The sequence below is a fragment of the Salminus brasiliensis genome, chromosome 18 (genome assembly GCF_030463535.1).
Source record: "Salminus brasiliensis chromosome 18, fSalBra1.hap2, whole genome shotgun sequence".
Lineage (NCBI taxonomy): Eukaryota > Metazoa > Chordata > Actinopteri > Characiformes > Bryconidae > Salminus > Salminus brasiliensis.
In genome coordinates this window covers 36,589,911-36,616,962 of record NC_132895.1, presented here as the reverse complement: position 1 = coordinate 36,616,962, position 27,052 = coordinate 36,589,911, and the positions used below count along the sequence as shown (strand labels likewise).

Below are 27,052 nucleotides of genomic sequence, written 5' to 3'. Positions count from 1 at the left end.
TCAGGCCTCAGCCTTACAGATCCCTGAAGGAGGCTGAGCTGGTGGAGGAGGGTGAGGAGGCAGGGGCGGAGCGTTTCCAGGGCAACACGGCTCCGTCCAGTCCGGTGCAGGAGAAATTCTCGGAGCTCAGTCTGTTGGATGACCCATTCAGCAGCCAGCAGGGGGCGTCCCCTCATGTCTCCCGCGCTAAACACTGCACACACCTTCCGCTGGGTGCAGCGCGGAGTCTGGAGGAGCTGAGCTCGGTGTGTGAAGCCGAGGAGCACCAAGCCGACTTCAGCTATCAGGTGCGCTGACCTCCCTCTGACCTCCCCTCTTACCTCCTCTCTGACCTCCACTCTGACCTCCCCTTTATCCTCAACTCTGACCTCCTCTCTGACCTCCTCTCTGACCTCCTCTCTGACCTCCCCTTTATCCTCAACTCTGACCTCCTCTCTGACCTCCCCTCTTACCTCCTCTCTGACCTCCTCTCTGACCTCCCCTCTGACCTCCCCTTTATCCTCAACTCTGACCTCCACTCTTACCTCCTCTCTGACCTCCACTCTGACCTCCCCTTTATCCTCAACTCTGACCTCCTCTCTGACCTCCCCTTTATCCTCAACTCTGACCTCCACTCTTACCTCCTCTCTGACCTCCACTCTGACCTCCCCTTTATCCTCAACTCTGACCTCCTCTCTGACCTCCCCTCTTACCTCCTCTCTGACCTCCACTCTGACCTCCCCTTTATCCTCAACTCTGACCTCCTCTCTGACCTCCCCTCTTACCTCCTCTCTGACCTCCTCTCTGACCTCCCTCTGACCTCCCCTTTATCCTCAACTCTGACCTCCACTCTTACCTCCTCTCTGACCTCCACTCTGACCTCCCCTTTATCCTCAACTCTGACCTCCTCTCTGACCTCCCCTTTATCCTCAACTCTGACCTCCTCTCTGACCTCCACTCTATCCTCCTCTCTGACCTCCCCTTTATCCTCCACTCTGACCTCCCCTCTTACCTCCTCTCTGACCTCCACTCTGACCTCCACTCTATCCTCCTCTCTGACCTCCCCTTTATCCTCCACTCTGACCTCCACTCTGACCTCCTCTCTGACCTCCCCTTTATCCTCCACTCTGACCTCCTCTCTGACTCCACTCTCACCTCCACTCTTACCTCCTCTCTGACCTCCACTCTGACCTCCCCTTTATCATCAACTCTGACCTCCACTCTGACCTCCCCTTTATCCTCAACTCTGACCTCCACTCTGACCTCCCCTTTATCCTCAACTCTGACCTCCCCTTTATCCTCAACTCTGACCTCCTCTCTGACCTCCCCTTTATCCTCAACTCTGACCTCCTCTCTGACCTCCCCTTTATCCCTCCACTCTGACCTCCTCTCTGACCTCCCCTTTATCCTCCACTCTGACCTCCTCTCTGACCTCCACTCTGACCTCCCCTTTATCCTCAACTCTGACCTCCTCTCTGACCTCCCCTCTTACCTCCTCTCTGACCTCCTCTCTGACCTCCTCTCTGACCTCCCCTCTTACCTCCTCTCTGACCTCCACTCTGACCTCCCCTTTATCCTCAACTCTGACCTCCACTCTGACCTCCCCTTTATCCTCAACTCTGACCTCCACTCTGACCTCCCCTTTATCCTCAACTCTGACCTCCCCTTTATCCTCAACTCTGACCTCCTCTCTGACCTCCCCTTTATCCTCAACTCTGACCTCCTCTCTGACCTCCACTCTATCCTCCTCTCTGACCTCCTCTCTGACCTCCACTCTATCCTCCTCTCTGACCTCCTCTCTGACCTCCCCTCTGACCTCCCCTTTATCCTCAACTCTGACCTCCACTCTTACCTCCTCTCTGACCTCCACTCTGACCTCCCCTTTATCCTCAACTCTGACCTCCCTCTGACCTCCCCTTTATCCTCAACTCTGACCTCCACTCTTACCTCCTCTCTGACCTCCACTCTGACCTCCCCTTTATCCTCAACTCTGACCTCCTCTCTGACCTCCCCTTTATCCTCAACTCTGACCTCCTCTCTGACCTCCCCTCTTACCTCCTCTCTGACCTCCTCTCTGACCTCCCCTCTTACCTCCTCTCTGACCTCCTCTCTGACCTCCCCTCTGACCTCCCCTTTATCCTCAACTCTGACCTCCACTCTTACCTCCTCTCTGACCTCCCCTTTATCCTCAACTCTGACCTCCTCTCTGACCTCCTCTCTGACCTCCCCTCTTACCTCCTCTCTTACCTCCTCTCTGACCTCCTCTCTGACCTCCCCTTTATCCTCAACTCTGACCTCCTCTCTGACCTCCCCTTTATCCTCCACTCTTACCTCCTCTCTGACCTCCACTCTGACCTCCTCTCTGACCTCACCTTTATCCTCAACTCTGACCTCCTCTCTGACCTCCACTCTATCCTCAACTCTGACCTCCTCTCTGACCTCCCCTTTATCCTCAACTCTGACCTCCTCTCTGACCTCCCCTTTATCCTCCACTCTGACCTCCTCTCTGACCTCCACTCTTACCTCCTCTCTGACCTCCACTCTTACCTCCTCTCTGACCTCCTCTCTGACCTCCTCTCTGACCTCCCCTTTATCCTCCACTCTACCTCCTCTCTGACCTCCCCTTTATCCTCCTCTCTGACCTCCACTCTGACCTCCACTCTTACCTCCTCTCTGACCTCCACTCTTACCTCCTCTCTGACCTCCCCTTTATCCTCCACTCTTACCTCCTCTCTGACCTCCCCTTTATCCTCAACTCTGACCTCCTCTCTGACCTCCTCTCTGACCTCCCCTTTATCCTCCACTCTGACCTCCTCTCTGACCTCCACTCTTACCTCCTCTCTGACCTCCACTCTTACCTCCTCTCTGACCTCCCCTTTATCCTCCACTCTTACCTCCTCTCTGACCTCCCCTTTATCCTCAACTCTGACCTCCTCTCTGACCTCCACTCTATCCTCAACTCTGACCTCCTCTCTGACCTCCCCTTTATCCTCCACTCTGACCTCCTCTCTGACCTCCACTCTATCCTCCTCTCTGACCTCCCTTTATCCTCAACTCTGACCTCCTCTCTGACCTCCCCTTTATCCTCAACTCTGACCTCCTCTCTGACCTACACTCTCACCTCCACTCTTACCTCCTCTCTGACCTCCTCTTTATCCTCCACTCTGACCTCCCCTTTATCCTCCACTCTGATCTCCTCTCTGACCTCCCCTTTATCCTCAACTCTGACCTCCTCTCTGACCTTCTCTCTATCCTCCTCTCTGACCTCCACTCTTACCTCCTCTCTGACCTCCTCTCTGACCTCCACTCTGACCTCCTCTCTGACCTCCCCTTTATCCTCCACTCTTACCTCCTCTCTGACCTCCCCTTTATCCTCAACTCTGACCTCCTCTCTGACCTCCCCTTTATCCTCTACTCTGACCTCCTCTCTGACCTCCCCTTTATCCTCAACTCTGACCTCCTCTCTGACCTCCCTTTATCCTCAACTCTGACCTCCTCTCTGACCTCCACTCTATCCTCCTCTCTGACCTCCCCTTTATCCTCACTCTGACCTCCTCTCTGACCTCCCCTTTATCCTCTACTCTGACCTCCTCTCTGACCTCCTCTCTGACCTCCCCTTTATCCTCTACTCTGACCTCCTCTCTGACCTCCACTCTATCCTCCTCTCTGACCTCCCCTTTATCCTCAACTCTTACCTCCACTCTGACCTCCTCTCTGACCTGCAGTGGTGGCTCAGCGGTTAGAGCGCCGGGATATCGATAACAGGGTTGTGGGTTCGATTCCCGGGCTCGGCAAGCTGCCACTGTTGGGCCCTTGAGCAAGGCCCTTTACCCTCTCTGCTCCCCGGGCGCTGGAGTTGGCTGCCCACCGCTCTGTGTGTGTGTGTACTCACTGCCCCTAACACGTGTGTGTGTGTGAGTGTGTGTTCACTACCAGATGGGTTAAATGCGGAGGACACATTTCGCTGTACAGTCCACACTGTACAGTGACGAATACGTGCACCTTTATCCTTTATCCTTTATCCTTTACCTCCACTCTGACCTCCTCTCTGTCCTCCCCTTTATCCTCAACTCTGACCTCCTCTCTGACCTCCACTCTGACCTCCTCTCTGACCTCCCCTTTATCCTCCACTCTCACCTCCTCTCTGACCTCCACTCTATCCTCCTCTCTGACCTCCCCTTTATCCTCAACTCTGACCTCCTCTCTGACCTCCCCTTTATCCTCTACTCTGACCTCCTCTCTGACCTCCACTCTATCCTCCTCTCTGACCTCCCCTTTATCCTCAACTCTTACCTCCACTCTGACCTCCTCTCTGACCTCCACTCTGACCTCCTCTCTGTCCTCCCCTTTATCCTCAACTCTGACCTCCTCTCTGACCTCCACTCTGACCTCCTCTCTGACCTCCCCTTTATCCTCCACTCTCACCTCCACTCTGACTTCAACTCTGACCTCCTCTCTGTCCTCCACTCTGACCTCCTCTCTGACCTCCCCCTTTATCCTCCACTCTCACCTCCACTCTGACTTCAACTCTGACCTCCTCTCTATCCTCCACTCTGACCTCCCCTTTATCCTCCACTCTATCCTCCTCTCTGACCTCCCCTTTATCCTCAACTCTGACCTCCTCTCTGACCTCCCCTTTATCCTCAACTCTGACCTCCTCTCTGACCTTCTCTCTATCCTCTTCTCTGACCTCCACTCTTACCTCCTCTCTGACCTCCTCTCTGACCTCCTCTCTGACCTCCCCTTTATCCTCAACTCTGACCTCCCCTTTATCCTCAACTCTGACCTCCCCTTTATCCTCCTCTCTGACCTCCCCTTTATCCTCAACTCTGACCTCCCCTTTATCCTCCACTCTGACCTCCTCTCTGACCTCCTCTCTGACCTCCTCTCTGACCTCCCCTTTATCCTCCACTCTGACCTCCTCTCTGACCTCCCCTTTATCCTCAACTCTGACCTCCTCTCTGACCTCCCCTTTATCCTCCACTCTGACCTCCCCTTTATCCTCAACTCTGACCTCCTCTCTGACCTCCACTCTATCCTCCTCTCTGACCTCCCCTTTATCCTCCACTCTTACCTCCTCTCTGACCTCCTCTCTGACCTCCCCTTTATCCTCCACTCTGACCTCCTCTCTGACCTCCCCTTTATCCTCCACTCTGACCTCCTCTCTGACCTCCACTCTGACCTCCCCTTTATCCTCAACTCTGACCTCCTCTCTGACCTCCCCTCTTACCTCCTCTCTGACCTCCTCTCTGACCTCCTCTCTGACCTCCCCTCTTACCTCCTCTCTGACCTCCACTCTGACCTCCCCTTTATCTCAACTCTGACCTCCACTCTGACCTCCCCTTTATCCTCAACTCTGACCTCCACTCTGACCTCCCCTTTATCCTCAACTCTGACCTCCCCTTTATCCTCAACTCTGACCTCCTCTCTGACCTCCCCTTTATCCTCAACTCTGACCTCCTCTCTGACCTCCACTCTATCCTCCTCTCTGACCTCCTCTCTGACCTCCACTCTATCCTCCTCTCTGACCTCCTCTCTGACCTCCCTCTGACCTCCCCTTTATCCTCAACTCTGACCTCCACTCTTACCTCCTCTCTGACCTCCACTCTGGACCTCCCCTTTATCCTCAACTCCTGACCTCCCCTCTGACCTCCCCTTTATCCTCAACTCTGACCTCCACTCTTACCTCCTCTCTGACCTCCACTCTGACCTCCCCTTTATCCTCAACTCTGACCTCCTCTCTGACCTCCCCTTTATCCTCAACTCTGACCTCCTCTCTGACCTCCCCTCTTACCTCCTCTCTGACCTCCTCTCTGACCTCCCCTCTTACCTCCTCTCTGACCCTCCTCTCTGACCTCCCCTCTGACCTCCCCTTTATCCTCAACTCTGACCTCCACTCTTACCTCCTCTCTGACCTCCCCTTTATCCTCAACTCTGACCTCCTCTCTGACCTCCTCTCTGACCTCCCCTCTTACCTCCTCTCTTACCTCCTCTCTGACCTCCTCTCTGACCTCCCCTTTATCCTCAACTCTGACCTCCTCTCTGACCTCCCCTTTATCCTCCACTCTTACCTCCTCTCTGACCTCCACTCTGACTCCTCTCTGACCTCACCTTATCCTCAACTCTGACCTCCTCTCTGACCTCCACTCTATCCTCAACTCTGACCTCCTCTCTGACCTCCCCTTTATCCTCAACTCTGACCTCCTCTCTGACCTCCCCTTTATCCTCCACTCTGACCTCCTCTCTGACCTCCACTCTTACCTCCTCTCTGACCTCCACTCTTACCTCCTCTCTGACCTCCTCTCTGACTCCTCTCTGACTCCCCTTTATCCTCCACTCTACCTCCTCTCTGACCTCCCCTTTATCCTCCTCTCTGACCTCCACTCTGACCTCCACTCTTACCTCCTCTCTGACCTCCCACTCTTACCTCCTCTCTGACCTCCCCTTTATCCTCCACTCTTACCTCCTCTCTGACCTCCCCTTTATCCTCAACTCTGACCTCCTCTCTGACCTCCTCTCTGACCTCCCTTTATCCTCCACTCTGACCTCCTCTCTGACCTCCACTCTTACCTCCTCTCTGACCTCCACTCTTACCTCCTCTCTGACCTCCCCTTTATCCTCCACTCTTACCTCCTCTCTGACCTCCCCTTTATCCTCAACTCTGACCTCCTCTCTGACCTCCACTCTATCCTCAACTCTGACCTCCTCTCTGACCTCCCCTTTATCCTCCACTCTGACCTCCTCTCTGACCCTCCACTCTATCCTCCTCTCTGACCTCCCCTTTATCCTCAACTCTGACCTCCTCTCTGACCTCCCCTTTATCCTCAACTCTGACCTCCTCTCTGACCTACACTCTCACCTCCACTCTTACCTCCTCTCTGACCTCCTCTTTATCCTCCACTCTGACCTCCCCTTTATCCTCCACTCTGACCTCCTCTCTGACCTCCCTTTATCCTCAACTCTGACCTCCTCTCTGACCTTCTCTCTATCCTCCTCTCTGACCTCCACTCTTACCTCCTCTCTGACCTCCTCTCTGACCTCCACTCTGACCTCCTCTCTGACCTCCCCTTTATCCTCCACTCTTACCTCCTCTCTGACCTCCCCTTTATCCTCAACTCTGACCTCCTCTCTGACCTCCCCTTTATCCTCTACTCTGACCTCCTCTCTGACCTCCACTCTATCCTCCTCTCTGACCTCCCCCTTTATCCTCAACTCTGACCTCCTCTCTGACCTCCCCTTTATCCTCAACTCTGACCTCCTCTCTGACCTCCACTCTATCCTCCTCTCTGACCTCCCCTTTATCCTCAACTCTGACCTCCTCTCTGACCTCCCCTTTATCCTCTACTCTGACCTCCTCTCTGACCTCCTCTCTGACCTCCCCTTTATCCTCTACTCTGACCTCCTCTCTGACCTCCACTCTATCCTCCTCTCTGACCTCCCCTTTATCCTCAACTCTTACCTCCACTCTGACCTCCTCTCTGACCTGCAGTGGTGGCTCAGCGGTTAGAGCGCCGGGATATCGATAACAGGGTTGTGGGTTCGATTCCCGGGCTCGCAAGCTGCCACTGTTGGCCCTTGAGCAAGGCCCTTTACCCTCTCTGCTCCCCGGGCGCTGGAGTTGGCTGCCCACCGCTCTGTGTGTGTGTGTTACTCACTGCCCCTAACACGTGTGTGTGTGTGAGTGTGTGTTCACTACCAGATGGGGTTAAATGCGGAGGACACATTTCGCTGTACAGTCCACACTGTACAGTGACGAATTACGTGCACCTTTATCCTTTATCCTTTATCCTTTACCTCCACTCTGACCTCCTCTCTGTCCTCCCCTTTATCCTCAACTCTGACCTCCTCTCTGACCTCCACTCTGACCTCCTCTCTGACCTCCCCTTTATCCTCCACTCTCACCTCCTCTCTGACCTCCACTCTATCCTCCTCTCTGACCTCCCCTTTATCCTCAACTCTGACCTCCTCTCTGACCTCCCCTTTATCCTCTACTCTGACCTCCTCTCTGACCTCCACTCTATCCTCCTCTCTGACCTCCCCTTTATCCTCAACTCTTACCTCCACTCTGACCTCCTCTCTGACCTCCACTCTGACCTCCTCTCTGTCCTCCCCTTTATCCTCAACTCTGACCTCCTCTCTGACCTCCACTCTGACCTCCTCTCTGACCTCCCCTTTATCCTCCACTCTCACCTCCACTCTTGACTTCAACTCTGACCTCCTCTCTATCCTCCACTCTGACCTCCCCTTTATCCTCCACTCTATCCTCCTCTCTGACCTCCCCTTTATCCTCAACTCTGACCTCCTCTCTGACCTCCCTTTATCCTCAACTCTGACCTCCTCTCTGACCTCCCCTTTATCCTCCTCTCTGACCTCCACTCTTACCTCCTCTCTGACCTCCTCTCTGACCTCCCCTTTATCCTCAACTCTGACCTCCTCTCTGACCTTCTCTCTATCCTCCTCTCTGACCTCCACTCTTACCTCCTCTCTGACCTCCTCTCTGACCTCCTCTCTGACCTCCCCTTTATCCTCAACTCTGACCTCCCCTTTATCCTCAACTCTGACCTCCCTTTATCCTCCTCTCTGACCTCCCTTTATCCTCAACTCTGACCTCCCCTTTATCCTCCACTCTGACCTCCTCTCTGACCTCCTCTCTGACCTCCTCTCTGACCTCCCTTTATCCTCCACTCTGACCTCCTCTCTGACCTCCCCTTTATCCTCAACTCTGACCTCCTCTCTGACCTCCCCTTTATCCTCCACCTGACCTCCCCTTTATCCTCAACTCTGACCTCCTCTCTGACCTCCACTCTATCCTCCTCTCTGACCTCCCCTTTATCCTCCACTCTTACCTCCTCTCTGACCTCCTCTCTGACCTCCCCTTTATCCTCCACTCTCACCTCTACTCTGACCTCCTCTCTATCCTCCTCTCTGACCTCCACTCTTACCTCCTCTCTGACCTCCCCTTTATCCTCCACTCTTACCTCCTCTCTGACCTCCCCTTTATCCTCCACTCTGACCTCCCCTTTATCCTCAACTCTGACCTCCACTCTATCCTCCTCTCTGACCTCCCCTTTATCCTCCACTCTTACCTCCTCTCTGACCTCCTCTCTGACTCTCCCTTTATCCTCCACTCTCACCTCTACTCTGACCTCCTCTCTATCCTCCTCTCTGTCCTCCACTCTGACCTCAACTCTGACCTCAACTCTGACCTCCTCTCTATCCTCCACTCTGACCTCCTCTCTGACCTCCCCTTTATCCTCCACTCTTACCTCCTCTCTGACCTCCCCTTTATCCTCCACTCTGACCTCCTCTCTGACCTCCCCTTTATCCTCCTCTCTGACCTCAACTCTGACCTCCTCTCTATCCTCCACTCTGACCTCCACTCTGACCTCAACTCTGACCTCCTCTCTATCCTCCTCTCTGACCTCCTCTCTTTCCTCCTCTCTATCCTCCTCTGTCCTCCACTCTCACCTCCACTCTGACCTCCACTCTGACCTCCTCTCTATCCTCCTCTCTGACCTCCCCTTTATCCTCCACTCTCACCTCCACTCTGACCTCCACTCTGACCCCCCTCTCTGACCTCAACTCTGACCTCCTCTCTATCCACCTCTCTGACCTCCCCTTTATCCTCCACTCTCACCTCCACTCTGACCTCTCTATCCTCCTCTCTGACCTCCTCTCTGACCTCAACTCTGACCTCCTCTCTGACCTCAACTCTGGCCTCCTCTCTGACCTCAACTCTGACCTCCTCTCTGTCCTCCTCTCTGACCTCCCCTTTATCCTCCACTCTTACCTCCTCTCTGACCTCCCCTTTATCCTCAACTCTGACCTCCTCTCTGACCTCCTCTCTGACCTCCCCTTTATCCTCCACTCTGACCTCCTCTCTGACCTCCACTCTTACCTCCTCTCTGACCTCCCCTTTATCCTCCACTCTTACCTCCTCTCTGACCTCCCCTTTATCCTCAACTCTTACCTCCTCTCTGACCTCCACTCTATCCTCAACTCTGACCTCCTCTCTGACCTCCCCTTTATCCTCCACTCTGACCTCCTCTCTGACCTCCACTCTATCCTCCTCTCTGACCTCCCCTTTATCCTCAACTCTGACCTCCTCTCTGACCTCCCCTTTATCCTCAACTCTGACCTCCTCTCTGACCTACACTCTCACCTCCACTCTTACCTCCTCTCTGACCTCCTCTTTATCCTCCACTCTGACCTCCCCTTTATCCTCCACTCTGACCTCCTCTCTGACCTCCCCTTTATCCTCAACTCTGACCTCCTCTCTGACCTTCTCTCTATCCTCCTCTCTGACCTCCACTCTTACCTCCTCTCTGACCTCCTCTCTGACCTCCACTCTGACCTCCTCTCTGACCTCCCCTTTATCCTCCACTCTTACCTCCTCTCTGACCTCCCCTTTATCCTCAACTCTGACCTCCTCTCTGACCTCCCCTTTATCCTCTACTCTGACCTCCTCTCTGACCTCCACTCTATCCTCCTCTCTGACCTCCCCTTTATCCTCAACTCTGACCTCCTCTCTGACCTCCCCTTTATCCTCTACTCTTACCTCCACTCTGACCTCCTCTCTGACCTCCACTCTGACCTCCTCTCTGTCCTCCCCTTTATCCTCAACTCTGACCTCCTCTCTGACCTCCACTCTGACCTCCTCTCTGACCTCCCCTTTATCCTCCACTCTCACCTCCAATCTGACTTCAACTCTGACCTCCTCTCTATCCTCCACTCTGACCTCCCCTTTATCCTCCACTCTATCCTCCTCTCTGACCTCCCCTTTATCCTCAACTCTGACCTCCTCTCTGACCTCCCCTTTATCCTCAACTCTGACCTCCTCTCTGACCTTCTCTCTATCCTCCTCTCTGACCTCCACTCTTACCTCCTCTCTGACCTCCTCTCTGACCTCCTCTCTGACCTCCCCTTTATCCTCAACTCTGACCTCCCCTTTATCCTCCTCTCTGACCTCCACTCTTACCTCCTCTCTGACCTCCTCTCTGACCTCCCCTTTATCCTCAACTCTGACCTCCCCTTTATCCTCCTCTCTGACCTCCCCTTTATCCTCAACTCTGACCTCCCCTTTATCCTCCACTCTGACCTCCTCTCTGACCTCCTCTCTGACCTCCTCTCTGACCTCCCCTTTATCCTCCACTCTGACCTCCTCTCTGACCTCCCCTTTATCCTCAACTCTGACCTCCTCTCTGACCTCCCCTTTATCCTCCACTCTGACCTCCCCTTTATCCTCAACTCTGACCTCCTCTCTGACCTCCACTCTATCCTCCTCTCTGACCTCCCCTTTATCCTCCACTCTTACCTCCTCTCTGACCTCCTCTCTGACCTCCCCTTTATCCTCCACTCTCACCTCTACTCTGACCTCCTCTCTATCCTCCTCTCTGACCTCCACTCTTACCTCCTCTCTGACCTCCCCTTTATCCTCCACTCTTACCTCCTCTCTGACCTCCTCTCTGACCTCCCCTTTATCCTCAACTCTGACCTCCTCTCTGACCTCCCCTTTATCCTCCACTCTGACCTCCCCTTTATCCCCAACTCTGACCTCCACTCTATCCTCCTCTCTGACCTCCCCTTTATCCTCCACTCTTACCTCCTCTCTGACCTCCTCTCTGACCTCCCCTTTATCCTCCACTCTCACCTCTACTCTGACCTCCTCTCTATCCTCCTCTCTGTCCTCCACTCTCACCTCCACTCTGACCTCAACTCTGACCTCAACTCTGACCTCCTCTCTATCCTCCACTCTGACCTCCTCTCTGACCTCCCCTTTATCCTCCACTCTTACCTCCTCTCTGACCTCCCCTTTATCCTCCACTCTGACCTCCTCTCTGACCTCCACTCTGACCTCAACTCTGACCTCCCCTTTATCCTCAACTCTGACCTCCTCTCTGACCTCCACTCTGACCTCAACTCTGACCTCCCCTTTATCCTCAACTCTGACCTCCTCTCTGACCTCCCCTTTATCCTCCACTCTTACCTCCTCTCTGACCTCCCCTTTATCCTCCTCTCTGACCTCCCCTTTATCCTCCTCTCTGACCTCAACTCTGACCTCCTCTCTATCCTCCTCTCTGACCTCCCCTTTATCCTCCTCTCTGACCTCCACTCTTACCTCCTCTCTATCCTCCACTCTGACCTCCACTCTGACCTCAACTCTGACCTCCTCTCTATCCTCCTCTCTGACCTCCTCTCTTTCCTCCTCTCTATCCTCCTCTGTCCTCCACTCTCACCTCCACTCTGACCTCCACTCTGACCTCCTCTCTATCCTCCTCTCTGACCTCCCCTTTATCCTCCACTCTCACCTCCACTCTGACCTCTCTATCCTCCTCTCTGACCTCCTCTCTGACCTCAACTCTGACCTCCTCTCTGACCTCAACTCTGGCCTCCTCTCTGACCTCAACTCTGACCTCCTCTCTGTCCTCCTCTCTGACCTCCCCTTTATCCTCCACTCTCACCTCCTCTCTGACCTCCACTCTGACCCCCTCTCTGACCTCAACTCTGACCTCCTCTCTATCCACCTCTTTGACCTCCACTCTGACCCCCTCTCTGACCTCAACTCTGACCTCCTCTCTATCCACCTCTCTGACCTCCACTCTTACCTCCTCTCTATCCTCCTCTCTGTCCTCCACTCTGACCTCCTCTCTGACCTCAACTCTGACCTCCTCTCTATCCACCTCTTCGACCTCCACTCTGACCCCCTCTCTGACCTCAACTCTGACCTCCTCTCTATCCACCTCTTTGACCTCCACTCTGACCCCCTCTCTGACCTCAACTCTGACCTCCTCTCTATCCACCTCTTTGACCTCCACTCTGACCCCCTCTCTGACCTTCACTCTTACCTCCTCTCTATCCTCCACTCTGACCTCCACTCTGACCTCCACTCTGACCTCCTCTCTATCCACCTCTTTGACCTCCACTCTGACCCCCTCTCTGACCTCCACTCTGACCTTCTCTCTATCCTCCACTCTGACCTCCACTCTGACCTCCACTCTGACCTCCTCTCTATCCACCTCTTTGACCTCCACTCTGACCCCCTCTCTGACCTCCACTCTGACCTTCTCTCTATCCTCCACTCTGACCTCCACTCTCACCTTCACTCTTACCTCCTCTCTATCCTCCACTCTCACCTCCTCTCTATCCTCCACTCTGTCCTCCACTCTGACCTCCACTCTGACCTCCTCTCTGACCTTCTCTCTGTCCTCCACTCTGACCTTCACTCTGATCTCTTCTCTTACCTCCACTCTGACCTCCTCTCTGACCTCCTCTCTGACCTCCTCTCTATCCTCCACTCTCACCTCCTCTCTATCCTCCACTCTGTCCTCCACTCTGACCTCCTCTCTGACCTTCTCTCTGTCCTCCACTCTGACCTTCACTCTGATCTCTTCTCTTACCTCCACTCTGACCTCCTCTCTGACCTCCTCTCTGACCTCTCTGACCTCCTCTCTATCCTCCAATCTGTAAACAGAGGTGTTGTTTGTGAGGGATCGAGCGGTTACTGCCCTCACCAAAAAGACACCCCTCTGGACTGACCGATCCGTCAGACACTTCACTTAGTGCTGTTACAGTCTGCTGCTTGTGCTTACAGGTGTGTGTGTGTGTGTGTGTGTGTGTGTGTGTAGCGGATGGAGCTCAGCGGTGAGGAACGCACTCGGACTCTCCCGGGACTGAAGCACTCCAGCTACAACAAGCTCCGCAGTCAGAAAGGCCCCGACTCGGTGGGGATTTCGGGTCACGAGTCTCCTCGCTGGGAACGCCCACTGTCCGTCCCTCCCCTGGAGCCCCCGGAGCCCCGCCCTCCTAGCCGAGAGAGTTCCGCCCCCAACCCAGAGAGCGCAGACAGGACGGACACGGGCAGCATAACGATCCCTCGGCCACAGGGACGCAAAACTCCCGAGCCGGGGGCGGTGCTGGCGCCGGCTGTGACGCTGCTGCAGGGTCTGTGGCAGGGGGAGAAGGAGGCGGGACTAAACGTGAACGCGGGGGGGCAGGAGTTCCGGCAAGCGCTCAACATGTCCCCTCTTCTGCAGTCCCGCCCCTCCGGTGTGGAGGCGGAGCCTGACTTGCTCAGTCTGCTGGACCCTCTGAGTGGAGCAGAAGAGCCCCACCTCCCTCCGAAACCTCCTGTTCCCCCGCGGCCTGCCCTGCCCACGTTCCCGCCCCCGCTGTCCCTCAACCCCTTCACGCAGCACCCCCACTACACCCTCCAGAGACACTTCAACCCCGCTGCTCCCGGCAACCCCTTCAGCTCCACCTACGTGCCTCCCCACGCCGGCACCTACTACAACGCACCTCCCCCCCGTCCCCTCTCAGTGTTTGGTCAGCCTTCTGCTATTGGGGGAGCCCAGACAAGTGGTGTGTGGCCAGCTGCCAAGGCCCCGCCCACTTCCAACAGCAGCAGCTCTCTTTCCAGTCTGTTGGATTCTCCTGCTCCGCCTTCTCTAACCCAGGCCCTTCCCCCTACACATCCTGTAGACACGCCCCAAGACCCCTTCTGTGACCTGCTTACTATGGCAGCGATGCCAACCATTACGACCACACCTCCCAAAAAAAAGGTGGAGGACCTGCGGAGGAGGTGGGAGACTTTTGACTAGCCCTGCGCACCTTACCTCCGCTGCTGCTACTGACCAATGAGGGACAGCGCTCGTCTGGTGACCAATCAGGAGCCACTGTTTGTTTTTATTTTTATTTGGGTTTTTTGTTTGTTTTTTGAGTAAGGACTCCGCCCCTTGGTGGCTTAAAACTCTGCTGTGTGTGTGTGTGTGTGTGTGTGTGTGTGTATACACGTACGGCGTACACTAATGCTCAGACTGCATTCATCGACCTCAGACAAAACCAGACCTTTGGATGATCTGTGTGCCGTTATCTAGAACGCTGGACAGCAGAAAGTCGTCCCTACAGTACTTAAGCTTGGCATTTATCCAATAGCATCCAGGCTAGCCGTGCAGTTTGCATAGCGACCACACTGCGGACGTAGCTGGTGTGGTGTGTAGAGTTTTACCTGCCGTTTGTGATCACACCTGAGGAGGAGGAGGGGGGGTAAACAAGCCCTCCTCAGTTCATTCTGCGTCTCAATGAGACATCCCATAATATACCCCACTGCCCTGTCCCATAATATACCCCACTGTCCTTTCCCATAATATACCCCACTGTCCTGTCCCATAATATACCCTACTGTCCTGTCCCATAATATACCCTACTGTCCTGTCCCATAATATACCCCACTGTCCTGTCTCATAATATACCCCACTGTCCTGTCCCATAATATACCCCACTGTCCTTTCCCATAATATACCCCACTGTCCTGTCCCATAATATACCCTACTGTCCTGTCTCATAATATACCCCACTGTCCTTTCCCATAATATACCCCACTGTCCTGTCCCATAATATACCCTACTGTCCTGTCCCATAATATACCCCACTGTCCTGTCTCATAATATACCCCACTGTCCTGTCCCATAATATACCCCACTGTCCTTTCCCATAATATACCCCACTGTCCTGTCCCATAATATACCCCACTGTCCTGTCTCATAATATACCCCACTGTCCTGTCCCATAATATACCCCACTGTCCTTTCCCATAATATACCCCACTGTCCTGTCTCATAATATACCCCACTGTTCTGTCCCATAATATACCCCACTGCCCTGTCCCATAATATACCCCACTGTCCTGTCCCATAATATACCCTACTGTCCTGTCCCATAATATACCCCACTGTCCTGTCTCATAATATACCCCACTGTCCTGTCCCATAATATACCCCACTGCCCTGTCCCATAATATACCCCACTGTCCTGTCCCATAATATACCCCACTGTCCTGTCTCATAATATACCCTACTGTCCTGTCCCATAATATACCCCACTGTCCTGTCTCATAATATACCCTACTGTCCTGTCCCATAATATACCCCACTGTCCTGTCCCATAATATACCCCACTGTTCTGTCCCATAATATACCCCACTGTCCTGTCCCATAATATACCCCACTGTCCTGTCTCATAATATACCCCACTGTTCTGTCCCATAATATACCCCACTGTCCTGTCCCATAATATACCCCACTGCCCTGTCCCATAATATACCCCACTGTCCTGTCCCATAATATACCCCACTGCCCTGTCCCATAATATACCCCACTGTCCTGTCCCATAATATACCCCACTGTCCTGTCTCATAATATACCCCTTGGTCCTGTCCCATAATATACCCCACTGTCCTGTCCCATAATATACCCCACTGTCCTGTCCCATAATATACCCTACTGTCCTATCCCATAATATACCCCACTGTCCTGTCTCATAATATACCCCACTGTCCTGTCCCATAATATACCCCACTGCCCTGTCCCATAATATACCCCACTGTTCTGTCCCATAATATACCCCTTGGTCCTGTCCCATAATATACCCCACTGTCCTGTCCCATAATATACCCCACTGTTCTGTCCTATAATATACCCCACTGTTCTGTCCTATAATATACCCCACTGTCCTGTCCCATAATATACCCTACTGTCCTGTCCCATAATATACCCCACTGTCCTGTCCCATAATATACCCCTTGGTCCTGTCCCATAATATCCGCCTTGGTCCTGTCCCATAATATACCCCACTGTCCTGTCCCATAATATACCCCACTGTCCTGTCCCATAATATACCCCACTGTCCTGTCCCATAATATACCCCACTGTCCTATCCCATAATATACCCCACTGTCCTATCCCATAATATACCCCACTGTCCTGTCCCATAATCCTCCAACCAGGTGAGCATTTATTGGCCTAAACCTGAGATCTGTAGAGCGGCGCTGTAGAGCGGCGCTGTAAAGCTGTCTGCACGGCTTTAGTGAAGGATGGATGTGGGTTCTGCGGGTTCCACGGGTTCCGAGATTCATTTTACAGGAATGATTGGGGTGACTTTTGACTCTTGTTGTTGACTCTTTGATAGCAGCGTTAGCTTCGTTAGCTTTATTAGCAGCGTTAGAATTAGCTTCATTAGCAGCGTTAGCTTCGTTAGCGACATTAGCTTCACTGTCCTGGCTGATGGACCATATCTGGGGTAAAATGTGCTGGTCACTGAACCTGCCGTTACTGACGAGCTCCAGATGTTAGGACCAGGGTCAGGGTGGGGCGGGGCGGGACGTCTCTCAGAGCAAAGCAGGGTTGGACTCTTCGTGGAATTCTGGACTGAAGACCCTGGGCAGTAAATACCGTGATTGGACAGCTTGTGGCGCTCCACTGTGGAGGAGATCGGACCCTCCAGGTCCAGAGAGGTGATGAGGTCCAGGGTTCAAAAGGTTCTGTGAGGCGAATCTTCCGTTCCTGACTCTGACTCCGCCCAGCGATGCAGAAGCTGCCTAAGCCTAAAACTAGGACAGGAACCCGTGGAGAGAGACACACCCCACCCCCTGATAACCAGCATCCCCAGTATCCCCAGTAACTCAGACTGTTTATTCTTAAGGAAAGCAGAACAGTCCGATTCCTTCTGTCTGATCTAGCGTTTGGGAGGTTGGTGTGAAACTGAGCTTCACTCTAGAGACACTTGACGGCTTGATTTCTGTACAGTGGGGGTGAATGGAACCAGGTGTCCATCGCCATGACAACAACAGATCAGCCCATATTTTATTTGCTGTTTTATTCCGTTTGATTTGAATGAAGATTAAAGAATTCTCCAGCAGCGGCTTCACAGACTCCATTACTGCAGTTCCAGCAGGAATCAGTCATTGAATCAATAATTGAATCAATAATCAGAAATTGAGTCATTAAATCAGTGATATAATCAGTAACTGAATCAGTAATCAGTAACTGAATCAGTAATTAAATGAGTAATTTAATTGGTAATCAGTAATTGAATCAGGAATCAGTAACTGAATCAATACTTTAATCAGAAATCAGTAACTGAATCAGTAATCAGTAATTGAATCAGTAATTAAATGAGTAATTTAATTGGTAATCAGTAACTGAATCAGTAATTAAATGAGTAATTTAATTGGTAATCAGTAACTGAATCAGTAAGGAGTAACTGAATTGAGAATCAGTCATTGAATCAGGAATCAGTAACTGAATCAATACTTTAATCAGAAATCAGTAACTGAATCAGTAATCAGTAATTGAATCAGTAATTAAATGAGTAATTTAATTGGTAATCAGTAACTGAATCAGTAATTAAATGAGTAATTTAATTGGTAATCAGTAACTGAATCAGTAAGGAGTAACTGAATTGAGAATCAGTCATTGAATCAGGAATCAGTAACTGAATCAGGAATCAGTAACTGAATCTGTAATAATATACCCTACGCGCAGGAAGTCTGGATCTTCAGGTTGAAAATGCTGATCGGACCCTCCTCCGTCTGGTCTAACCGCAGAGAACAGAGCCCACCCTAACCCGCTCGTTCAGAAGAGAAGACAACTAGCGCCCCCTACTGCTGCACTGTGTGAGCACTGCAGGCTCACAGACGAAAGGTGCCTTAAGGACAATTCTGCTGAATCCTCACTTTCCTCACTTCTGTTAAAACTGAAGACCCCCTATAACCCCCCGCCCCGCCCCTGAGCCCCTCAGCTGCTCTCAGCTCTCAGCACCCCCCCGAACCCTCCGGAGCTCTAAACGTGAGGCGGTCTCTTTCTTCTCTGAGTTTGTTTGAAGTTCTGATTTGTGTAAAAATGTCTGTGAAGATTAAAGAGCACCTTTATCCATCCGGTCCAGCTCCCACTTCACTGATCTGAGTTATTGATCATTGTTGATCATTATTGATCATTATTATTGATTTCTCTACTTCTAAGACTTCAGTGATTATGGAGAGAACAGCTGCTCCACAGCGCACTTACACACACACACACTCTCACACACAGTGCACTTATACACACACTCTCACACACAGTGCACTTATACACACACTCTCACACACAGTGCACTTATACACACACTCTCACACACTCTCACACACAGTGCACTTATACACACACTCTCACACACTCTCACACACAGTGCACTTATACACACACACTCACACACAGTGCACTTATACACACACACACACACTCTCACACACAGTGCACTTATACACACACTCTCACACACGCTCACACACAGTGCACTTATACACACACTCTCACACACAGTGCACTTATACACACACTCTCACACACTCTCACACACAGTGCACTTATACACACACTCTCACACACTCTCACACACAGTGCACTTATACACACACGCTCACACACAGTGCACTTATACACACACTCTCACACACTCACACACAGTGCACTTATACACACTCTCACACACTCTCACACACAGTGCACTTATACACACACACTCACACACAGTGCACTTATACACACACACTCACACACTCTCACACACAGTGCACTTATACACACACACTCACACACTCTCACACACAGTGCACTTATACACACACTCTCACACACTCTCACACACAGTGCACTTATACACACACTCTCACACACTCTCACACACAGTGCACTTATACACACACACTCACACACAGTGCACTTATACACACACACTCACGCACAGTGCACTTATACACACACTCTCACACACAGTGCACTTATACACACACACTCACACACAGTGCACTTATACACACACACTCACGCACAGTGCACTTATACACACACACTCTCACACACAGTGCACTTATACACACACTCACACACAGTGCACTTATACACACACACTGCACTTATACACACACACTCACGCACAGTGCACTTATACACACTCTCATACACACAGTGCACTTATACACACACACTCACACACACTGCACTTATACACACACTCACACACACACACTGCACTTATACACACACGCTCACACACAGTGCACTTATACACACACTCTCACACACTCTCACACACAGTGCACTTATACACACACTCTCACACACTCTCACACACAGTGCACTTATACACACACTCTCACACACTCTCACACACAGTGCACTTATACACACACACTCACACACACACAGTGCACTTATACACACACTCTCACACACACTGCACTTATACACACACTCTCACACACAGTGCACTTATACACACACTCACACACAGTGCACTTATACACACACACTCACACACTGCACTTATACACACACACTCACACACTGCACTTATACACACACACACTCACGCACAGTGCACTTATACACACACACTCTCACACACAGTGCACTTATACACACACTCACACAGTGCACTTATACACACACTCACACACAGTGCACTTATACACACACACTCACACAGTGCACTTATACACACACACTCACACACACTGGACTTATACACACACACTCACGCACAGTGCACTTACCCACACTCACACACACACAGTGCACTTACACACACAGTCACACACTGCACTTAAACACACACTTACACACACACACACAGTGCACTTACACACACACACTCTCACAGTGCACTTAAACACACACACACACAGTGCACTTACACACACTCTCACACACACACAGTGCACTTAAACACACACTCTCACACACAGACACTTACACACAGTGCACGTACACACACACACAGTGCACTTACACACACACTCTCACACACAATGCACCTATACACACACACACAGTGCACTTACACACACACTCTCACACAGTGCACTTACACACACACACACACACACAGTGCACTTACACACACACAGTGCACTTACACACACATTCACACACAGTGCACTTACAGTGCACTTATACACACACACTCACACAGTGCACTTATACATACACACACACACACACAGTGCACTTACACACACAGTGCACTTACACACACTCTCACACATACAGTGCACTCTCACACACAGTGCACTTATACACACACAAACACACAGTGCACTTACACACAGTCACACACAGTGCACTTATACACACACTCACACACACAGTGCACTTACACACTCACACAGTATGCTAATACACACAGTGCACTAATACACACACACTCACACACAGTGCACTTACACACACACACAGCACTTAGTCACACACACAGCACTTACAGTCACACACACAGTGCACTTACTCACACTCACTCACACACAATTCACTTATACACACACACAGTGCACTTACACACACTCACTCACACACACAGTGCACTAATACACACACACTCACACACAGTGCACTTACACACACACACACAGCACTTACAGTCACACACACAGTGCACTTACACACACTCACTCACACACAATTCACTTATACACACACACAGTGCACTTACACACAGTGCACTTACACACACTCACTCACACACAGTGCACTTATACACACACACACACACAGTGCACTTATACACACACACTCACACACACAGTGCACTTATACACACTCACACACAGTGCACTTATACACACACACACACACACACAGTGCACTTATACACACTCACACACACAGTGCACTTATACACACACACTCACACACACAGTGCACTTATACACACTCACACACAGTGCACTTATACACACACACACACACACACAGTGCACTTATACACACTCACACACACAGTGCACTTATACACACTCACACACACAGTGCACTTATACACACACACTCACACACACACAGTGCACTTATACACACACACTCACACACACACAGTGCACTTATAAACAGCCTCCAGTTCAGTCTCCAGTTCAGCCCCTAATTCAGTCTCCAGTTCAGCCCCTAGTTCAGTCTCCAGTTCAGCCCCTAATTCAGTCTCCAGTTCAGTCTCCAGTTCAGCCTCCAGTTCAGTCTCCAGTTCAGCCCCTAGTTCAGTCTCCAGTTCAGCCCCTAGTTCAGTCTCCAGTTCAGCCCCTAGTTCAGTCTCCAGTTCAGCCCCTAATTCAGTCTCCAGTTCAGTCTCCAGTTCAGCCTCCAGTTCAGTCTCCAGTTCAGCCCCTAATTCAGTCTCCAGTTCAGCCTCCAGTTCAGTCTCCAGTTCAGCCCCCAGTTCAGCCCCTAATTCAGTCTCCAGTTCAGTCTCCAGTTCAGCCTCCAGTTCAGTCTCCAGTTCAGCCCCTAATTCAGTCTCCAGTTCAGCCTCCAGTTCAGTCTCCAGTTCAGCCCCTAATTCAGTCTCCAGTTCAGTCTCCAGTTCAGCCTCCAGTTCAGTCTCCAGTTCAGCCCCTAATTCAGTCTCCAGTTCAGTCTCCAGTTCAGCCTCCAGTTCAGTCTCCAGTTCAGCCCCTAATTCAGTCTCCAGTTCAGCCCCTAGTTCAGCCTCCAGTTCAGTCTCCAGTTCAGCCCCTAATTCAGTCTCCAGTTCAGCCCCCAGTTCAGCCTCCAGTTCAGTCTCCAGTTCAGCCCCTAATTCAGTCTCCAGTTCAGCCCCTAATTCAGTCTCCAGTTCAGCCCCCAGTTCAGCCTCCAGTTCAGTCTCCAGTTCAGCCCCTAATTCAGTCTCCAGTTCAGCCCCCAGTTCAGCCTCCAGTTCAGTCTCCAGTTCAGCCCCTAATTCAGTCTCCAGTTCAGCCCCCAGTTCAGTCTCCAGTTCAGCCCCGAATTCAATCCCCAGTTCAGCCCCGAATTCAACCCCCAGTTTAGTCTCCAGTTCAGCACCCAGTTCAGTCCCCAGTTCAGTCTCCAGTTCAGCCTCCAGTTCAGCCCTGAATTCAACCCCCAGTTCAGTCTCCAGTTCAGCCCCTAATTCAACCTCCAGTTCAGCCCCTAGTTCAGTCTACAGTTCAGGCCCAAGTTCAACCTCCAGTTCAGGCCCCAGTTCAGCCCCCAGTTCAGCCTCCAGTTCAGCCCCCCAGTTCAGGCCCCAGTGCAGTCTCCAGTTCAGCCCCTAATTCAGTCTCCAGTTCAGCCCCTAATTCAGTCTCCAGTTCAGCCCCCAGTTCAGCCTCCAGTTCAGTCTCCAGTTCAGCCCCTAATTCAGTCTCCAGTTCAGCACCCAGTTCAGTCCCCAGTTCAGTCTCCAGTTCAGCCTCCAGTTCAGCCCCGAATTCAACCCCCAGTTCAGTCTCCAGTTCAGCCCCTAATTCAACCCTCAGTTCAGTCTCCAGTTCAGCCCCTAATTCAACCTCCAGTTCAGCCCCTAGTTCAGTCTACAGTTCACGCCCAAGTTCAACCTCCAGTTCAGGCCCCAGTTCAGCCCCCAGTTCAGCCTCCAGTTCAGCCCCCCAGTTCAGGCCCCAGTGCAGTCTCCAGTTCAGCCCCTAATTCAGTCTCCAGTTCAGCCTCCACTTCAGTCTCCAGTTCAGTCTACAGTTCAGCCCCTAATTCAGCCCCCCAGTTCAGCCTCCAGTTCAGCCCCCCAGTTCAGGCCCCCAGTTCAGGCCCCAGTGCAGTCTCCAGTTCAGCCCCGAATTCAACCCCCAGTTCAGCCTCCAGTTCAGTCTCCAGTTCAGCCCCTAATTCAGTCTCCAGTTCAGCCCCTAGTTCAGCCCCTAATTCAGTCTCCAGTTCAGCCCCTAATTCAGTCTCCAGTTCAGTCTCCAGTTCAGCCCCTAATTCAGTCTCCAGTTCAGCCCCTAATTCAGTCTCCAGTTCAGCCCCCAGTTCAGTCCCTAATTCAGCCCCTAATTCAGCCTCCAGTTCAGCCCCTAGTTCAGCCCTGAATTCAACCCCCAGTTCAGTCTCCAGTTCAGCCCCTAATTCAACCCCCAGTTCAGCCTCCAGTTCAGCCCCGAATTCAGTCTCCAGTTTAGCCCCGAATTCAACCCCCAGTTCAGTCTCCAGTTCAGCCTCCAGTTCAGTCTCCAGTTCAGCCTCCAGTTCAGTCTCCAGTTCAGCCCCTAATTCAGTCTCCAGTTCAGCCCCTAATTCAGTCTCCAGTTCAGCCCCCAGTTCAGTCCCTAATTCAGCCCCTAATTCAGCCTCCAGTTCAGCACCCAGTTCAGTCTCCAGTTCAGTCTCCAGTTCAGCCCCTAGTTCAGCCCCGAATTCAACCCCCAGTTCAGTCTCCAGTTCAGCCTCCAGTTCAGCCCCAAATTCAACCCCCAGTTCAGTCTCCAGTTCAGCCCCTAATTCAACCCCCAGTTCAGCCCCTAATTCAGCCCCTAATTCAGTCTCCAGTTCAGCCCCCAGTTCAGCCCATAATTCAGTCTCCAGTTCAGCCCCTAATTCAACCCCCAGTTCAGCCCCTAATTCAGCCCCTAATTCAGCCCCTAATTCAGCCCTTAATTCAGCCCCTAATTCAGTCTCCAGTTCAGCCCCTAATTCAGTCTCCAGTTCAGCCCCTAATTCAGTCTCCAGTTCAGCCCCTAATTCAGCCCCTAGTTCAGTCTCCAGTTCAGCCCCCAGTTCAGCCCCTAATTCAGCCCCTAATTCAGTCTCCAGTTCAGCCCCTATTTCAGCCCCTAGTTCAGTCTCCAGTTCCGCCTCCAGTTCAGTCTCTAATTCAGCCCCTAATTCAGTCTCCAGTTCCGCCTCCAGTTCTGCCTTCAGTTCAGCCCCTAATTCAGCCTCCAGTTCCGCCTCCAGTTCAGCCTCCAGTTCTGCCTCCAGTTCAGCCCCTAATTCAGCCCCTAATTCAGTCTCCAGTTCCTCCTCTAGTTCGGCCTCCAGTTCTGCCTCCAGTTCAGCCCCTAATTCAGCCCCTAATTCAGTCTCCAGTTCCGCCTCCAGTTCAGCCCCTAATTCAGTCTCCAGTTCCGCCTCCAGTTCAGCCCCTAATTCAGTTTCCAGTTCAGTCTCCAGTTCCGCCTCCAGTTCAGCCCCTAATTCAGCCCCTAATTCAGCCCCTAATTCAGTCTCCAGTTCAGCCCCTAATTCAGCCCCTAATTCAGTCTCCAGTTCCGCCTCCAGTTCAGCCTCCAGTTCAGCCCCTAATTCAGTCTCCAGTTCCACCTCCAGTTCAGCCCCTAATTCAGTCTCCAGTTCAGTCTCCAGTTCCGCCTCCAGTTCAGCCCCTAATTCAGTCTCCAGTTCCGCCTCCAGTTCAGCCTCCAGTTCTGCCTCCAGTTCCGCCTCCAGTTCAGCCTCCAGTTCTGCCTCCAGTTCAGCCCCTAATTCAGCCCCTAATTCAGTCTCCAGTTCAGCCCCTAGTTCAGTCTCCAGTTCAGCCCCTAATTCAGTCTCCAGTTCCGCCTCCAGTTCAGCCTCCAGTTCTGCCTCCAGTTCCGCCTCCAGTTCCGCCTCCAGTTCAGCCTCCAGTTCTGCCTCCAGTTCAGCCCCTAATTCAGTCTCCAGTTCAGCCCCTAGTTCAGTCTCCAGTTCAGCCCCTAGTTCAGCCCCTAATTCAGTCTCCAGTTCAGCCCCTAGTTCAGTCTCCAGTTCAGCCCCTAGTTCAGTCTCCAGTTCCGCCTCCAGTTCAGCCTCCAGTTCAGCCCCTAATTCAGTCTCCAGTTCCACCTCCAGTTCAGCCCCTAATTCAGTCTCCAGTTCAGTCTCCAGTTCCGCCTCCAGTTCAGCCCCTAATTCAGTCTCCAGTTCCGCCTCCAGTTCAGCCTCCAGTTCAGCCTCCAGTTCTGCCTCCAGTTCCGCCTCCAGTTCAGCCTCCAGTTCTGCCTCCAGTTCAGCCCCTAATTCAGCCCCTAATTCAGTCTCCAGTTCAGCCCCTAGTTCAGTCTCCAGTTCAGCCCCTAGTTCAGCCCCTAATTCAGTCTCCAGTTCAGCCCCTAATTCAGTCTCCAGTTCAGCCCCTAATTCAGCCCCTAATTCAGTCTCCAGTTCCGCCTCTAGTTCAGCCTCCAGTTCTGCCTCCAGTTCAGCCCCTAATTCAGCCCCTAATTCAGTCTCCAGTTCCGCCTCCAGTTCCACCTCCAGTTCAGCCCCTAATTCAGTCTCCAGTTCAGTCTCCAGTTCAGCCCCTAATTCAGTCTCCAGTTCAGTCTCCAGTTCCGCCTCCAGTTCAGCCCCTAATTCAGCCCCTAATTCAGTCTCCAGTTCAGTCCCCAGTTGAACAACTTTCATCTCCTACTGCCCCAGGGAGTACGCAGATGAGGCCCTCTAGTGGACTAAGAGCAGCATCACACCCTGAAGTGGAGCAGCACTGATGAAGGTAAACATTCTAAAAACAGTTCAGCCCCTAGTTCAGCCCCTAGTTCAGTCTCCAGTTCAGCCCCTAATTCAGTCTCCAGTTCAGCCCCTAATTCAGTCTCCAGTTCAGCCCCCAGTTCAGCCCCTAGTTCAGTCTCCAGTTCAGCCCCTAATTCAGTCTCCAGTTCAGCCCCTAGTTCAGCCCCTAGTTCAGTCTCCAGTTCAGCCCCTAATTCAGTCTCCAGTTCAGCCCCTAGTTCAGTCTCCAGTTCCGCCCCTAGTTCAGCCCCTAGTTCAGTCTCCAGTTCAGCCCCTAATTCAGTCTCCAGTTCAGCCCCTAGTTCAGCCCCTAATTCAACCCCTAGTTCAGTCTCCAGTTCCGCCTCCAGTTCAGTCTCTAATTCAGCCCCTAATTCAGTCTCCAGTTCCGCCTCCAGTTCTGCCTCCAGTTCCGCCTCCAGTTCAGTCTCTAATTCAGCCCCTAATTCAGTCTCCAGTTCCGCCTCCAGTTCAGTCTCCAGTTCCGCCTCCACAATGACCCTACAATGACCCTCAAATGTCCTAAAATGTCATAAAATGATCTAAAAAGTCCTAAAATGTCTCAATTATCCTAAAATGTTCAACAATATTCCTCAAATGTCCTAAAATAAAGTGTCTTAAAATAATTTAAAATGTCCCTGAATGTCCTAAAATGTTATGTAAAGCACCAAATAAAGAACCCTTTACATACAGCAGAACCTCCAGAGTTTGGGTTCAGCAGAGTTGACAGAAACACCAGTTTCAACCTGTGTGTGTGTGTGTGACTGTGTGTGTGGGTGGGTGGGTGGGTGCGCATGTGTGTGCCACTGTGACTGTGAGTGTGTGTGACTGTGTGTGTGTGTGTGTGTGTGTAAGAAACAGAACACCTGAAAGCGTCCCTCACTGATGAGGCGGTCAGTGTCCACAGAGGTCACTGTGGACAATCGCTCCTCTTTTCACAGGTGTTCGTCACCATCAAGTAATCAAATGTCTAAAGGCTGCTATTACAACATAGCACTTTAGCTAGCTCCTGGAGGCGTGGCTCCAGTGAGCTAATTAGCTAA

General features: G+C 52.0%; 2 protein-coding genes across 2 annotated transcripts; both read left to right on the top strand.

The window, feature by feature from the left end:
- Positions 1-5: 5 nt before the first annotated feature.
- On the top strand, positions 6-18,686 carry dennd1a (DENN/MADD domain containing 1A; the record flags this gene model as incomplete). The annotated part of the gene is made up of 2 exons (XM_072661330.1): positions 6-287; positions 13,605-18,686. Coding segments are annotated over 2 exons (1,254 nt in total), but the record flags the coding sequence as incomplete, so codon positions are not given.
- On the top strand, positions 17,338-26,508 carry LOC140538824 (uncharacterized). Its single transcript, XM_072661329.1, has 8 exons — positions 17,338-17,429; positions 22,021-22,336; positions 22,508-22,817; positions 22,927-23,088; positions 24,455-24,700; positions 24,803-25,144; positions 25,307-25,552; positions 26,336-26,508. The coding sequence occupies exons 1-8, from the start codon at positions 17,338-17,340 to the stop codon at positions 26,506-26,508; spliced, it is 1,887 nt and encodes a 628-aa protein (XP_072517430.1).
- The last annotated feature ends 544 nt before the right edge of the window (positions 26,509-27,052 follow it).

What these genes read in the sequence shown, in the direction of transcription:
- LOC140538824 (XM_072661329.1), top strand. Translation starts at nt 17,338, where the DNA reads ATGCAGAAGCTGCCTAAGCCTAAAACTAGGACAGGAACCCGTGGAGAG. An exon ending in CCAGTTCAGGCCCCAGTGCA is followed by an intron (nt 22,818 to 22,926) that starts GTCTCCAGTTCA and finishes CCCCTAATTCAG; the next exon opens with TCTCCAGTTCAGCACCCAGT. An exon ending in AGTCTCCAGTTCAGCCCCTA is followed by an intron (nt 25,553 to 26,335) that starts GTTCAGTCTCCA and finishes TTCAACCCCTAG; the next exon opens with TTCAGTCTCCAGTTCCGCCT.